The sequence below is a fragment of the Lagenorhynchus albirostris genome, chromosome 8 (genome assembly GCF_949774975.1).
Source record: "Lagenorhynchus albirostris chromosome 8, mLagAlb1.1, whole genome shotgun sequence".
NCBI classification, from domain to species: domain Eukaryota; kingdom Metazoa; phylum Chordata; class Mammalia; order Artiodactyla; family Delphinidae; genus Lagenorhynchus; species Lagenorhynchus albirostris.
Genome location: NC_083102.1, coordinates 75,756,129 through 75,773,123, shown reverse-complemented (window position 1 = coordinate 75,773,123; position 16,995 = coordinate 75,756,129). Strand labels below are relative to the sequence as shown.

The window sequence follows — 16,995 nt, the reverse complement described above, 5'->3', positions numbered from 1 at the left end:
GTGGCCCCCACTTGCCACAACTAGAGAAAGCCCTCGCACAGAAACGAAGACCCAACACAGCCAAAATTAATTAATTAATTAATAAACTCCTACCCCCAACATCTTAAAAAATAAAAAAATAAAAAAAATAAAAATAGAACGCTAAAATGTCATGAATTCAAACCAATTTGGAGTGAAGTCTTCACTAAATTAGAGGAAAGTTAGTATCTTTATCTTTTTTTAATTTAATTAATTTATTTTTAGTTTTTTGGGCATGGCCCGCAGCATGTGGCATCTTAGTTCCTCTACCAGGGAAGGAAATTGTGCCCCCTGCGTTGGAAGCACGGAGTCTTAACCACAGGACCATGAGGGAAGTCCCAAAAGTTACTATCTTTAAAAGTAATAAATTCAATTTCAATACTCTCAAATATATTTTCTACATCATTTTACAAACTGTTTCCAGAAAGAAGCCTTTCAGGCCTGCTATGGCAAACAGACAGTACTCATTTACGTCAGCAGCATTCGTTGATAAGTAAACATACAAACGATATGTGACAGGCTTTTGGGATTACTACGAAGAAGGCTGAATGAGGGGAAAAATGCCATAAATGACATTACTGGATCAACGGACAAAACTGGAATACAGATGATAGATTGGATCAAAGTATTGTATCAATATTAAACGTACTGAGTTTGATAGCTGTACTGTGGTTGTAAAGAGAATGTCCTATTCTTAGGAACCGTGCTGAAGAATTTATGAGTAAAGGGTCATACTCTGTGCAGTTTATTTAAATGGCAGGGGAGGGGGAATAAATGAAAACAATAGGTTAAAGTGTCTAACAAAAGGTAAAGTGTATATAGGGACTCTTTGTACATTCTTAAAACTATTCGTAAGTTTGAAATTATTTTCAAATAAAATGTTTTTAAAAGTACACCATAAAGAAGTACATATGTATATATGCATATATTAGCCAATTACCTAGTCATTTCTTCTTCCAGAATTCTGGCTGGATTTAGCATTAACAAGGAAAAATTCACTAAATAAAAACAAAACAAAACAAAAATAAGACATTTTTGAAAGGCACTGCCAGGTTTTAAAAATCTTTTTTCTCTTTCCTTTTCACTCTCAAGTCACTCTTTTCATTTGACTCATGTAAAGGGCCCAAGGGTTTAGGTGCATTTAGGGTCCAGTTAGGGGAAGTTAAGCCCTCCCAGGTTCAGCCCCCTTCCTAGAGGTCTTGGGCCTTGAAGCAAAGCAGCTTCCTAAGGCAGCAGAGAGGAGCTGACGAAGGGCATACAGAAGGCAGAGGGGGAAAAAAGAAATGGTCCACATAGAAAACACAAGATTTAAGGGGCACTTTTTTTCTTAGTGGCGCAAAGCACTTTCCACATACTTGCTTCTTTTGATTTTACTTTCCTATATGTGTGTGTTTTCCCTTACATGCTTCCTCACGATGTAAGTAACAGAAAGGCTGAATTACATTCATTGCAAAGGAAGAAAAGTTAAAGAAAAGAAAAGATAGCTGAGTTGCTCAAAGACAAGTCAGTAGATCACTGGTACTCGGTCACCATCCTGCATTCCCTGTCCTGGTATTTTTAAAGCAGTATTAACTGGAAGGAAATTGTCTTTTAATTTGAACTAATGTGATAAAAATGTCAATGTGCCTTTTCTGGTTTACATGTTTTAGTAATAGCTAGGATTTATTGAGCATTTATTACATGCCAGGCATTGTTCTCAACACTTTACATGCATTACTTCGTTTCAGTTTCACAGCAACTCTATGAGGTAGGACTATTTCATAAATTCCCATTTTACAGATGAAGAAATTGAAGCACAGGGAGATAAAGTAACTTACCCAAAGTCACACAGCTAGCAAGTAGGCTGAGAGTCCTAACACTATACCATACAGCTCCTGACACTATACTACAGTGATTGATTCATGTGGTAATGACTCATTTTCACTTTTTCAAAAACACAAAGTGAAAAAATAAAAAGGAAGCAGCCCATATCTACTGCATTCACATAATCATAGGATAAAATGTCACCACAGCATTGATGAGAAAGCACACCAGGGTAGGCATTTCCCATTTACCATGATGCTAGCAGAGAAACTAGTCTTTGTACTAGCCTTAGATCATGTTTTCTGGGTGCTGTGTTACCATTCTTACCTTCCTCCAAAGGAAAATAAGGTAGAAATTTATTTTAAACTACTGTCAGGATCAATTACCAGGCATGTGGCCCTGATGGTGGCATAATTTTTCGCTTAGGATTGTTCTTTCTACGGATGTTCATAGTGAAGTGTTTCTGCTTATTAATCTAGCTCTTTATCAGTTACTAGATCCTTGAGGAATCAGACCGTATTTTACTTCTGTTCTTATCCATTCCGTTTTGCAAGCTCATTTCCTTCCTGAGTTCATAAATCTGACACCTTTGATATGCGACATTGGAACCATGTTTCGAATTAGAGGCAGACAATCTATCCTAAAGCTGTGGTATTTGTAGAAACCACAGGCAACCTGCAGATATATGGGTACCTGGCTATTTTTTCCCCCTGAATGTAGAAATCAGGTGAAATCCTAGAATGAGTTTTACTCTCCTCCAACACCAATATTACAACTCAGATTGACCCTCCCTCCTAGGAAATAAGAATCTACAAACAGTCCAAGTTTGACCTGCTCCTTTCTCAGAGTCCCAGGCCAAGAATGGCAATCTAATTCTGCGTTAGTAACCGTAGGAGCCCCAAGGCCCTCAGGAAACCAAGAGTTTCTGCTGCCTGACCACAAAGGTGAGGCAAATGTGTGTTGATGTCTCGTTCCTGGAAGAGCCATGGAACGAAATCTGGAATTCTAGACTTGGAAATCTCATGGAATTAGTTCTGGAAAAGGCCTCGACCTGGTCTTCTCAGATGCTACCTATTAAGCTTCAGTCTCCTAAACAGTCTTTAAGTAGTTCTGTGGTTGAATGCTTCACAACGCTGTCTGCCTGTTAGAATCCCGTGGGGAGCGTGAAAAAATATAGCTGCCCAGGCTCCATCCAAGACCAGCTGAATCAGAACCTCTGGCTGAGTCTAGATCATAATTCTAAAAAGTGTCCCCAACTGATTCTAATGTTCCAGGATGGAGAACTCCTACTCTAGTCTGCCTGAATGCCTCCCATAATGAGGAAATGGGGAATTCTAGAAGCCGCCTATTCATTTTAGAGAGCTCCCATATAATGCATCCATTTCATAGATGGGGAAACAGAATCTTAGAGTGGTTGTTTCATATCCAAGTTCTTACAGCTAGTTTTCCCCCAATATTTATGTTCCAGACACTTGACATAAACTGTCTCATTTAATTCTATCAGTAAGTCTACCTTTCAAAGGTGAGAACAGTAGGGATTATAGAGGTTAAGTAATTTGCCCAAAGTCATAAGCTGGTAAGGGCCTAAATAATAAATGTATACCTTAAAGATTATATGGGGAGACATTACATAAGGTCACTCTGAGTCTCAAAGTAAATCAATGTCTGCCTTACTTGATTCTGCCCAGGACTTCCTTTATTATATAGAAACACTCAGCACAGGACAGAGTTGGTGCATGTCCAGGCAGCTTTGGCAGTGTGGGTAATTAATTAAGGTAACTGGGGCTCAAAACTGCCTTTTCCTCTCATCTATGTGGCAATGCAAGGGCACGCAGGGTATATTGATTTCTCCACAGAATCTCCTACATTACTACAGTCACATAGATTTGGCATAAGATATCAGGTTCCTAATACTCTGCAGAAAAACTGTTTCCTATGACTCCATTCTTAGGTTTGGATGAGGAATGTTTTATGCATAGTTTCTGCACAACTGAGTCACTGTGACGGAACAACCTTGTCACAGAGCCTTTATTCTGTTGACAAGGATGGGCTCTGTTCACAGTAAGTCACCATCAGGCCCTCCTGTAATTAAACCTTTTTTTCTTCTAACATTCCCTTCTCATTTGGCTCCCATCTAGTCTAGCTGTCCAAGAATCCAACGATTCTAAAGAATAGACTCTAAATAACATCCTCTCTATGAGATGAGCTAGTGAGCTCAGCTAAGTACTGCTAAGTACAGCTAAGTACTCAGCTGAATACTCTATCTACTCTCGATCCCCAGGATTTTTGCTAAACTACAAATGTAAACATACCAATGAGCTCTCTGAGTATGAAATATAACAACTTCGTCTTCTCCAAAGAGGCACGGGAGTATTATTTGTACACACTACTAAAGAGCGGACATTGGAATTAATAACATTTGAACTTCCCATTCCAAACCCTCCAAGACAGCTAATACGCCTAATGACAAATGTGGCTGTAGAGGACCAAGTGTCATTTAATTTGGAGGCCACTGAAACTAAGCTGGCAACTCGGGTGAGTTTATCACTCCAGGTATTACAGGTCTGTAAGTAAGCTCATGCCATGCCCCAGAGAGACCTTGAATTTAGCCCTGGGCACAGTACATGGCACCTGTCTGCCATTCCAGCTTCAAAGCGATACGGTTGCATAATTAGAAACACAGAAAAGACAAGCAAACTGCTCCAAATAAGAAAGTTGTGGAATTACTGTGGTGTTAGCAAAAACAAAAATAGGACGGATAAAACCGAACCAAATGCCAACTCCCCTGTGATAAGAGCACTGCATCAGATTTCTCAAAAAATTTAGTTGTGATAATATACACAAAACCATCTTAACCATTTTAAGTGTACAGTTAAGCAGTGTTAAATATATTCACACTGTTGTACAACCAACCTCCAGAACTTTTTCACCTTCCCCCAACTGAAACTATGCCCATTAAACAACAACTCCCCGTTTTCTCCTCCCCCAAGCCTGCTACCACTATCTTACTTTCTGTTTCTATGAATTTGGCTACTATAGACACCTCATCTAAGTGGAATGATACAATAATTGTCTTTTTGTGACAGGCTTTTTTCACTTAGCATAATGTCCTCAAGGGTCAACCATGTTGTAGCAGGTGTCTGAACTTCCTTATTAAGGCTGAATAATATTCCCTTGCATGTATATAACACATTTTGTTTATCCACTCATTCGTTAATCTGATTTTTTTAAATCCTGAGTTGAGACCCATTTTTTATTGATGCGTTTGAATATAGGCATCATCCTACTGTATGTGTGTGTGTGTGTGTGTGTCTTATAGATATAGATCTTATAAGAAGTACAAGGAAAACAAATAGAAAATTCCTCATTTCCTTGAAGGCTTTTTAAACTATCCTATCTTAGTCCAATTTTACCTTTATGGTGTTGAAGTTCTGGCCACTGGTCAAGCACAAGTAATCCATTTAAAACTTTGCCAAACACATTTTTTTAAAGGAGAAAGTTATTTACATTGGCAGTATAATGTATATGGTCATGGCTGGGATGGCAGAAAGACCTGGGTTTGAATTCTGCCCTAATACTGTATAACTCTGGACAAGCCTCAGTGTCTTCATGTGTCACAGAAAATAATATTACCTACTGTGTGGGACGGTTCTTGGAGGCTTAAGTGAAATAAGACCTAGCACACGATATACACAATGAAAGGTTACTATTATTGGTGTTATTTTTATTATAAAGAGGTTCTTCTCAGAGACAAGAGTACTGGAGAGTAAATAAACTATTTTTGTAGGAGCTTGATTTAACTTTTGAAGGATGCTTTTACTAGACTTCTAAAAGGCATTAATATTCATCAATATTTATGTAAAGTACAGCTTTTTTCCCCTGTTGTATAAATTAAGCAATCATGTTCTCTTAGGTAATTACAATTAAGCCCTACAATGCTAAGCAAATATGTAGTTCTCAATCAGTGAACACTGAAAACTCTTACTGAGTGTCATCTAAATTATAGAGTCCACTTTTTCTCAGATGTCTTTACTGTGAAAGCTGCCTCTCCTTTGTCGTTGTTTTCCTTCTATTCCACCATCTGCATGCCAGTAAAGCTTCACTCGGTCTTCTCCAGCCTCGTGCTCACAGGTCTCTTGGGAGGAACTGAGCTATCATGCTTCGCAGAAAGCATGAACATCTTCCTTTCTATGTTAAATCTGGCTAATATGAAAATAACTTTGTGCACTGAAACCGCACTCCAGTGCTGTTGACACAGCCTCTCACATAGATGACATTAACTTACAGGACTCCTTTGGCTCTTCAGTAATTATAGTCCTTTGAGTGAGTTTCAAAGCACATCATTTTCACATTGAGTCCATTGACTCTTTAGTATTCTGTCAAGTAACAAGTCAACCTTGTTGATCCAAATATTAGAGACAGAAAGTGGGTCTAATTTTAGCAAAAAGGATGGGGGAAGATAAAAAAAGAAAACCAGAAACAGACCTACAAGCTGAGCATAGCTAAGAAGTACTACCACGCAAACTGATATATTCTGAAGCTCATCGGTAATCACTAATGGGATGGACACTGCACAGACATACTCTGTTATAGTTCCACCATCCTCACATAGACTGACTTCCTTACTTTATTTAAATGCAAAACTTTCTGGAGATGGGTGTTTCCTTATTCTATATTTAAAGTCAACTAGCATACACCTATTTGTTGAAATTTAAATGAGTATTTGAGGAAGTTTTCTGAGACTGTTACAACCCCTTCTGTGATATCTGGAGTCACCCAGATGTCCGAACCATGAAGCAAGTAGAGGATGAATAGAAAACTCAATGTCTAATCCTCCACTCAGTTAAACATATATATAAAACACATATATATATTTTTAAATAGAGAAATGCTTACCTGGAAAGGAGAAGTTTCCTCCAATATTAACAAATCTGTCAGTCATTTCTCCAAATACTATCATCATGAGGGGGAGACCTGACCCATGAGCTATGGCCATAATAGTGCCAAAGGACATAAATAATTTATCCTGCCAATCAGAATATCGAAACTAAAAAAAAAAAGAAAGAAAGAAAAGATAAGAATACTTAGCTTGTGTAACAGGATTTCTCTTTTTTCACAATGATATGTTCTTCGGATTTTTATTTAATGTCAGTACTTTTGTAACAGTTGCAAGTAAAGGTATTAGGGAAGAAAGAATGTCAATCCAATCACTGACAGATTAATTTCATGATTCTGTTTATTTTGTATTCTGTGAGGAAATCAATCTAACTCCATTTAATCACTATCTTATTTGGATAAGTGCAATATAATCAGAAGGGACTAAGGTTTGGTCCCATTAAGAAATATTGTTTGATTTTCTAGAGCTCCTGAGGTAGTGAATTAAGAGCAGCTAGGGGTAGACATCATTTACATACACACACATAGTATGTCCTTTAAAAAGACATTCAGGGCTTCCCCGGTGGCACAGTGGTTAAGAATCCACCTGCCAATGTAGGGGGCACGGGTTCAAGCCCCAGTCTGGGAAGATCCCACATGCCACGGAGCAACTAAGCCCGGGTGCCACAACTACTGAGCCCGCGTGCCACAACTACTGAAGCCCGTGCTCAGCAACAAGGGAAGCCACCGCACTGAGAAGCCTGCACACAGCAACAAAGAGCAGCCCCCGCTCGCTGCAACTAGAGAAAGCCCACGTGCAGCAACGAAGACCCAACGCAGTCAAAAATAAATAAATAAAATTTAAAAAGAAAGACATTCAGAATAGTTCAAAGGGAGAATTATAAAGGGGTTGGGGGGAACAGATCCTCTGGGTTTTGAGGATAAGATCCCTTTAAGAGGTTTAAGTTCGCTTTTAGAAGGCAGCTCCACAGTGAAGTGCAACAAACATTAAGGAGTGCCTGAGTGTGTGCTTTAGGGAAGACTTGCTCATGGAGATGACGCTCATTGTAGAATCTTGAAAGGTAAGGGGGAATTAGCTGAAGAAGAAATGGGAAGTGCAGAGGAAGTGGAGGATGTTGAGGCTTAGAACAGCAGGGGGACTAGAAACCACACGGGCGCTCGGGTGACTCCACGCAGTGGAATTCCTGAGTGCACAGTACAAAGCGTGGAAGACGATACTAGAGAAAGGTCTAAAAGGCCTGGTGGGCCACACCAACAATCCTGGACTTAGTACCACCTACAGAGGAGAGGGGTGATACCAGTTGTTACAGTGAAGTGCACAACACCTAAGAACTAACCAGCCAATCAGTGTCATAATTCTCCAAAACACTTTGTCCCCCGCCATCTTTGTTAGTCCTCTCCAAATTCTCACTTTTTCTCACCATTTCTTTTTTTCTTTCTTTTTTTTTTTTTTAACATCTCTACCGGAGTACAATTGCCCCACAATGGTTTTCTCACCATTTCTGATTGACTGAACTATGGCTCTCTCTCTTTGTTCTTCTTTCCTCCTCTGCCTTCCGGACTACATCTTCCGTCTATAAGTTTTCTGTTTCTATACCTTCCTCTCTGTCCCTTGCATCCTTCCTGTCTTTTTAACCTTTCCTTCTGCCCATTTCCCTCACCTCACCCCCTTTGGGGGACAAGGATCGGTGACCCGAAGAATGGATGATGAGTCAGGCTTGGTGGAGTGGGACCCCTGAGGGTGCAGGCTGAGTCAGACGGGCTCCCTATGCAGGGGCACCCTGAGGTCAAAAGCACAAGGCGGGGAGTGAGGGGTGTGTGTGCAAGCTGTTCTCAAAGAGTTCCAGGGGTTCAGTCTGGGAGACCACATTCCATCATCAAGCACGTAGGGCAAGCAAGAGTGCTGAAAGGGACAAGGGGTCAGAAGCCAGGTGGGGCCTGGAATGGAACAAGGGGAGCAGGTAAAGTCAAGGACAAGCGGGGAAGGGCCCCTAAAACTGCTACAAAAGGGACCAGTGTCCCCAAGGTTCGTTTTATGGCTCCTGCGGAAGGGAGATAGAGCCCTCGGGTCTATGGGCCACAGTTCAAGCACAGGAGCAGGTTGTCATATAATGTTCCTTCAGTGAACATTTATGTGAAATGGAGGAATGTTTTAAGTGCTTTTCATGGTACATTCGAAACTCATATAATGTAATATGTTAACTGTACCTCAATTTTAAAAGTTTTTCATATTAATTAAATAAAACATTGTCTCCAAGCTTCAATTTAAAACTCCATGAATTTCACAGCAGTACCCTAAGTAAACCTAGATCTGTTTTCAGATCAAAAAGAATGCATTCTAACTCCTATTAAAAAACACACTTTTGGGCTTCCCTGGTGGCGCAGTGGTTGAGAGTCTGCCTGCCGATGCAGGGGACACGGGTTCATGCCCCGGTCCGGGAGGATCCCACATGCCGCGGAGCGGCTGGGCCCGTGAGCCATGGCCGCTGAGCCTGCGCATCCAGAGCCTGTGCTATGCAACGGGAAAGGCCACAACAGTGAGAGGCCCACATACCGCAAAACAAAACAAAACAAAACAAAACAAACCCACAGTTTTGTCCTGAACCTCTAGCAGAACAACAGCAAAAATATCTATTCAGAGGGTGAAAAGATTACACTTACATTTAACTTAAGGTTAAACTTTTAGATTCAAATGATTGTTTCCACTTTAACGTTAGTGACATTTTGTTTTCTCTACGAGGCAGATTTAAAACTTGTGCACTGGATTTCCCTGGTAGCGCAGTGGTTAAGAATCCACCTGCCAATGCAGGGGACACGGGTTTGATCCCCGGTCTGGGAAGATCCCACATGCCACAGAGCAACTAAGCCTGTGCACCACAACTACTGAGCCTGCGCTCTAGAGCCCGCGAGTCACAAGTATTGAAGCTCGCGCGCCTAGAGCCTGTGCTCCGCAACAAGAGAAACCACCGCAGTGAGAAGCCCATGCACCGCAACGAAGAGTAGCCCCCGCTCACCACAACTAGAGAAAGCCCACGCGCAGCAACGAAGATCCAATGCAGCCAAAAATAAATAAAAATAAATGAATAAATAAAAATAAAACCTACGCATTAAAACCAGATTTAGTTTCACAAACAATTTATTCTCTAAAGTACTAAATTGAAAAAATGTTACCCTTACTGAGACTTTTAAACAAAAACATCACAAGCATAAGGGAGAAGAGGACGAACAGGGGCTTTATGGTGACATGAGACGAATGCAGCAATGCTCCAGAGTGTGGACATTTTGGTGTCCTCTCATCCCTTACTTAATAAGTTGGAGGTTTCAGCTGACATGCTGCTTAATACCAACTTCTCTGCTATCAAAAAATGGCCGTCATAGTTTGAAACACATCATATTCACCAGCAGTGGGCAAACACTTCCATGGGTCACCTCTCTTAAACATATTACAAATGAAAAACAGATTTGCCTTCTTCCAAAAGTATGTTGGCTTGCCTTGGACCAGCAGAAAACCACTGAGAATTGTTGTAAACATATCTGAGTCCATAACAGTAACTCCATATTTAATCAATTTTCCTGGAAGCCAACGTGAACATAATAAATTTCTTAATCTTTTACAATTTTCTGTAGTTAACAATCTCTTTATATGCAAGCTTATTTTAAACTAAATTCGGGTTTTTTTGTGAAACAAGTGCTGAGATGCATTTTCCTGAAATTCGTTCGTTTGTATGCTGCTACGAACACAAGTCCTATTTTCAATTTCCCAGTACACCAGTTAGCTCTGGTTAGCCAATCCAGGACAGCACAGGTGCAGCAGGGAAAACCTATTGCTGCCTGTAGACAGTCTTAAAGTACTGCTCTAACTATGGATCTGAGACATCAAATTTAAATGAAGGCAGGAATTATTCATATTTAATATTTCACAGCTTACCAATGTTAATGGTCCAATCAAATTCACTTTCTTCGTTTTCTCCTTATCTTGTTTGCTGTAAAAAAATATAATTGACTGAATTTAAAAACTGTTACAAAATATTTCAATTGAATATAAATTTGAGTAGTTATCATATTCAATATTATATATATATTTAACATCTTTATTGGAGTATAATTGCTTTACAATGTTGTGTTAGTTTCTGCTGTATAACAAAGTGAATCAGCTGTATGTATACATATATCCCCATATCTCCTCCGTCTTGCGTCTCCCTCCCACCCTCCCTATCCCATCCCTCTAGGTGGTCACAAAGCACCGAGCTGACCTCCCTGTGCCATGCAGCTGCTTCCCACTAGCTACCTATTTTACATTTTGTAGCGTATATATGTCAGTGCCACTCTCGCACTTTGTCCCAGCCTCCTCTCCCCGCCGCTCCCATGTCTTCAAGTCCATTCTCTACATCTGCGTCTTTATTCCTGTCCTGCCCCTAGGTTCATTAGAACCATTTTTTTTTTTAGACTCCATATATATGCGTTAGCATATGGTATTTGTTTTTCTCTTTCTGACTTACTTCACTCTATAAGACAGACTCTAGGTCCATCCACCTCACTAGAAATAACTCAATTTTGTTTCTTTTTATGGCTCATATTCCATTGTATATATGCGCCACACCTTCTTTATCCATTCATCTGTCAATGGACACTTAGGTTGCTTCCATGTCCTGGCTATTGTAAATAGCGCGGCAGTGAACATTGTGGTACATGTCTCTTCTTGAATTATGGTTTTCTCAGGGTATCAACATTATACTTTCAAATATAAAATAGTGATGTCCACAAATTGTCGAAATTATCCAGTTTCGACTGCAAGGCAATCACCAAGTGCAAAGGTAACCATCCAAGTTACTATAGGAATCTCTGGATAACCGGGAGACGGTCACCTGTCTTGCAGAGCTCACACACAGAGGGAAGATGACTATGTTAACAGTGTCCTCCAGATCAATTAATCCTTCACTTGCTAAAATCATACATATTGATCTAAAATTAGTAAAGGCTGGGACTTCCCTGGTGGCGCAGTGGTTAAGAATCCGCCTGCCAACGCAGGGGACACGGGTTTGAGCCCTGGTCATGAAAGATCCCACATGATGTGGAGCAACTAAGCCCGTGCACCACAACTACTGAGCCTGAGCTCTACAGCCCGCGAGCCTCAACTACTGAGCCCGTGTGCCACAACTATTGAAGCCCATGCACCTAGAATCCATGCTCCACAACAAGAGAAGCCACCGTGATGAGAAGCCCGCGCACAGCAGCGAAGAGTAGCCTCCGCTTGCTGCAACTAGAGAAAGCCTGCGTGCAGCAACGAAGACCCAACGCAGCCAGATATAAATAAAATTAAATTTTAAAATTTATATTAAATAAATAAATAATAAAATAAAATTAGTAAAGGCCACCCTTCTGAATGATTACAGGGAGTGGTGTCAGGAAATCCCGTCAACTCTGCATTCAAAATACATCTAGAATTCAACCACTGCTCACCAATTTTATGGCTATCCCAATAGCCAGGAGAACTCCTGCCTTGTTTCTCCACTTCCACTTATGCCCACTTTAGTCTTTCCTCAACACAGTAGTCAGAGTAGTCATTTAAAAACTCAAGTCATGTGGTTGCCAAGAGTTGTGGGGAGAGGGATGGATTGGGAGTTTGTGGTTAGCAGACGCAAACTATTACATACAGGATGGATAAACAACAAGGTCCTACTGTATAGCACAGGGAACTATATTCAATATCCTGTGATAAACCATAATGGAAAAGAATAAAAAAAGAATGCATATATATGCATAACTGAATCACTTTGCTGTATAGCAGAAATTAATACAACATTGTAAATCAACTATACGTCAATAACGCAGATTTTTAAAAAACTCTCAATTTGTATCATGCTACTCCTCTGCTCAAAGACTTACAATGGCTTCCACTTTTCTCAGAGTAAAAGCCAAATCCTTACGTTAGCCTCTAGGGCCCCACATGATGTTTCCTTGTCACCTCTCTGACCACAGTGCCCGTTCCCACTGCTGCTTGCTCTGCTCCAGCCACCCTGGTGTCTCTGCTGTCGCTGTTCTGTGAACCTTCCAGACATGCTCCCATCGCAGGGTCTTTACTGCCTGTGCCAGGAATGGTCTCCCTCCGATGCTACACACTTCTCTCATTTCTTTCAAGTTCTTGCTCCGATACTGCCTTCTCAGTAAGACCTCCCTTAACCACCCTACTTAAAATTGCAAACGACTTCCTTTTTGCACTCCTGATTTCTTTAGCCTTGATTAATGCTTTTCCATAGCATTCATTACCTTCTAACATTTGCTGTAGTTTACATATTCAGCATACGTTATTATTTATATCTATCTTCCATACAATAAATGAAAACTCTAGGAGAGCTGACTTTTTTTTAAACCTAAAAGGAATTTATTTAGCTTAAATGTCCAGGTAGGTGACAAAGTTTTACTCATAGGACTCGATCCCAAATTATCTAGAACATTCGCCAAAATCAAAGGACAGACATCTGCAATGAAATATGTTCAAAACAATGTGCCATAGGCAATAACGGCATGATTGCAACAAGCATGTAACTAACTCTCAATGTGCCCTAGATAACTGAAGTGAGCTGAACTTCCTTTAATGTACGAGCTTTAGTCTGCTTTTTATAAAAATTTGTCTCCTTACACTTCATTTCATAATCTTACAGTTTCAACTTATTCTTAGCTTTTTCTATTTCTCTTTTGAACTGTCTTCTTTCCAACACAAGGCTGTGAGCTCCACTTCTGAGGACTTCCTTGGGTTCTGTCACTGCATCTTTTGTAGGAAACCCCCTCTGTACACTCATCAAATGTTCAGCCAGTGCAATACATAAATAGCCTTCTTCCAGAAAATGGCATCTATTTATAGTTTCACAGTCAATCCCAGTCTAAACTGTCAGCTGACGAAACCCACATTTTTCTAGTAGAAAGAATATCAATTATTTTCTAGCAGAAATAATACCCATTTTATGTGGCACGCCAAATTTTCGGTGAATGAATACCATGGTACGTAGAAGGAATAAGGCAAGATCACTGGATGAAGACGTTAACAGACAAAAATAATGCCTCAGTTGAACCACCAGATAGGCATGTTTTCCGTTGACTAATCAGGTCCCTTGCAGCTTGAGGACACACTACAGAACCTGATAAAATTTGTCCCTCGGGGTGATCACTGGATGACACAGTTCAATTAGTTCTGGGTGGCCTGGCATGAACTCAGAGACCACAACAGCCTCGTAAACTGAAGCTGAAGGCGGAAGTGATTCACTATTCCCACGGTGAAAGGCGGACAATGACAACATGTCACTGACTGGTTTGCTTCTGCCCCTACTGAGGTCCGTGAAGTGTGGGCAACAAGGGCCTTTGGGAACCCGAGAGCCGTCACAGGAAGGAAGACGTTCAAGAAAGAGGTTTCCCCCTTGCATCTGAACAAAAATTTCTTTGGCAGCACAGGTTAGGATGAATGAGGCTGCTCCAGGTGCGCCTACCCCCTTCACCCCTCACCACCCACAGGGGAGAAAGATGGAAGAGCCTGGCGCTGGGAGGAGCGGGGTGGGATGGGTAAAATGAGGAAGACGAATAACGAGGGGGAGGAAGGAGGTTTCTGCTTCACTACGCTTGTTTAAAAAGCACAACCGTCAATGACACGTCTGATGCTCTGCCAGCATAAAAGATCAGATGGTGTTTATGAAAGTTTTTCGGAAAAGTTTTGAGTTACATAACGCAAGGAATGTTATGCCACACATATTCAGCGAATCACCCTGCCCAAAGAGACGCGGGCACTTTTAAACACATCCTCTTCTTCCTGAGCCCGCTGCAAAAGAAGCCTCAGTGACATTCCTTGGGTAAGGTCAGAACCTCAGACAAGACTCTAGGAAGCTCCAAAACAAAGGCCAAAGGCATCATCAGATTTTCTCAGCTTCTTCCCTCAGCCAGATTTGGCCCTGCTAATTCACGTGTCGCGGAAAAGCGGCGGCTGCGGGTCATGTACCTGTTGCTGCTGCCACGTTCAAATTCGTCCTCCGTATTCTTGGGGATCCGGACTGTTGCGAGCCTTCCCGCCTCTAGATCCATCTCAGCCTAGGGAGAAACCACAGTCTCAGGTCCAAGAACACCCACCCACTGCGGGGAGGTCGACCAGCCTCCTCGCAGACCCCGCTCGAGGGATCGGGACCGGTTGACAGGTCGCGGGGCGCGGGGACGCCGCGTGGAGGTCGCGCTGCCGCCGCCCGGAGCCCACTGTCGCCGGAGTCCCCTGGTCGGAGCCGGCGCGCCCAAGCTCCCCTCACCTGGGACCTCGCGCGTCTCTGGCCGAGCTGCTGGGCGCACCAGGGCTGCGGCCGCGGGTCCTGGACTTTGTTCCCGGCGGCCTCGCCCCCGCCCACCCCGCGCGCTTCGGGGCCAGCGAGGGCCCCCGGGCCACAGGAGCCCCTCCCGCCGCCCGCCCGCCGCCCGCCCGGCTCACACGGCGGGCCAAGCGCGGAGAAGGGCCCGGCACGCCGCCCTCGCCGCCGGAGGTGCCCCGCCGGCCGCCGCCCACCCGGGCGAGCAGCCAGCCCCAGGCCGCTGCACCAGCTGCTGCTGATAAGCCCGGGACCAGCCCGGTGCCGCCGGGTGTTCCGAAAGCCTCGCCCGGCTGGCCACCCGAGCCCTCCAAAGTGACTGTCACACTCCCTCGGCGCTCAGTGTTCTTTTTAAACCCATGCGGGGAACAGTTTCTAGACGCTCACTAATCATGGGACAGTCGAGGACCAAGAAAGACCCCTAGGCTCGCCTCCCGCTTCTGCGTCCCCAGGTCTGGTCCCCGGGGCACCAAACCCAACCATCTCCAGGGAGGACGAGAGCTGGGCAGGGCCACCTGGAATCATCACATTAAGCTTCTCTCTGTCGGTGCCCTCTTAATTCTTAGAGGCACAGAACTTAAGGGCTGGAAGGGACTTCAGAGATCGTCTAATTCAAAACCCGCTTTTTTTTTTTTTAAAACAATAAGAAACTGACGCCCAGAGAGGTTAAGTCCCGCCTGAGGCTGCATCCTCCAGACGAGGGTCCAGTCTCCAGTGTCTTCCTGTGGCATACTGCTCTGATCTCGGACAGGAAGAATCTAAAACAGGGAGCAATATGTTACCATGGCTTTGAAGCTTCACATCTTATTAGCTATGTGACCTTGGACACTTTCTCACTTGTCTAAACCTCAGTTTCCTCATATGTAACATAAAGATAAAACATCTCCTTTACCAGGTCACTGTGAGGAATAAATGAACTAAGAAGGTACAAGGAGCTAGTACTGAGCCTAAAACAGAACACACTCCATAAATATGGCTTTCCTTCCTCCCAACCAGGTAGCAGGATTACCTGCTGGTCCTTGCTGCTGCTCTGTCTTATTAACACAAAAGTCATCGCATGGCTTTCTTGGGTTCCCAGAGAACCTTAAAGCAGAGCATCCTATAAGAGGTGGTGTTGTCGGCAGACCCTGGAATGAATCCCATCTCTACCACTTACTAGCTGTCTGGGCTTCGGCAGTTTATTTAATTCTTGATCCAGTCTCTGAAACCATAAAACAGGGGTGTTGTTAGGATTAGACATGATGTGTGCAAAGTGCCTGGCATATATAGGAGGTACCTTATAAATGATAACTAGCATTAATAGTTAAAAGATCAGAAGAGGCTTATGAGGAGAGACTGGGATAGGAGCCAGCAGCTCTAGCACTCACTCTTAAATATGCCACTCATCTCCATCCTGCTCTGCCTGTTACCTTGAGCTAGGCAGAAGTTGACTTGAAGAGATGCTGGGAGTTGATTAAAACTATGGCATTGGACTTCCCTGGTGGCGCAGTGGTTAAGAATCCGCCTGCCAGTGCAGGGGACACGGGTTCGAGCCCTGGTCTGGGAAGATCCCACATGCTGCGGAGCAACTAAGCCCGTGCGCCACAACTACTGAGCCTGTGCTCTAGAGCCCGCGAGACACAACTACTGAGCCTGTGAGCCACAACTACTGAAGCCCGCATGCCTAGAGCCCGTGCTGTGCAACAAGAGAAGCCACCGCGATGAGAGGCCCGCGCACCGCAACGAACAGTAGCCCCCGCTCACTGCAACTAGAGAAAGCCCGCGCTCAGCAACAAAGACCCAATGCAACCAAAAATAAATAATAAATTAATAAATTAATAAAAAGACAAACAACAAAAAAAGCTATGGCATGCTATGGAATTATTAGAAATGAATTTATTTACAGATTTTCCTCAAAATATTTTTTCTTCTTATCCTGTCTACCACAATCATGAAGATTCTC

At 42.8% G+C, this 16,995-nt stretch overlaps 1 protein-coding gene across 1 annotated transcript in view; it reads right to left on the bottom strand.

The window, feature by feature from the left end:
• The window catches only part of LOC132524780 (phosphatidylcholine translocator ABCB4-like), a 75,715-nt gene extending 60,657 nt beyond the window's left edge, over positions 1-15,058 (bottom strand). The window contains exons 1-5 of the mRNA XM_060157184.1: positions 15,000-15,058; positions 14,702-14,790; positions 10,646-10,700; positions 6,718-6,868; positions 959-1,016 (exon numbers count right to left, since the gene is read on the bottom strand). Coding sequence (XP_060013167.1) covers positions 959-1,016; positions 6,718-6,868; positions 10,646-10,700; positions 14,702-14,784 — 347 coding nt within the window. The 5' untranslated portion in view covers positions 14,785-14,790; positions 15,000-15,058. The remainder of the gene's footprint in view (positions 1-958; positions 1,017-6,717; positions 6,869-10,645; positions 10,701-14,701; positions 14,791-14,999) is intronic.
• Between the last annotated feature and the right edge of the window lie 1,937 nt (positions 15,059-16,995).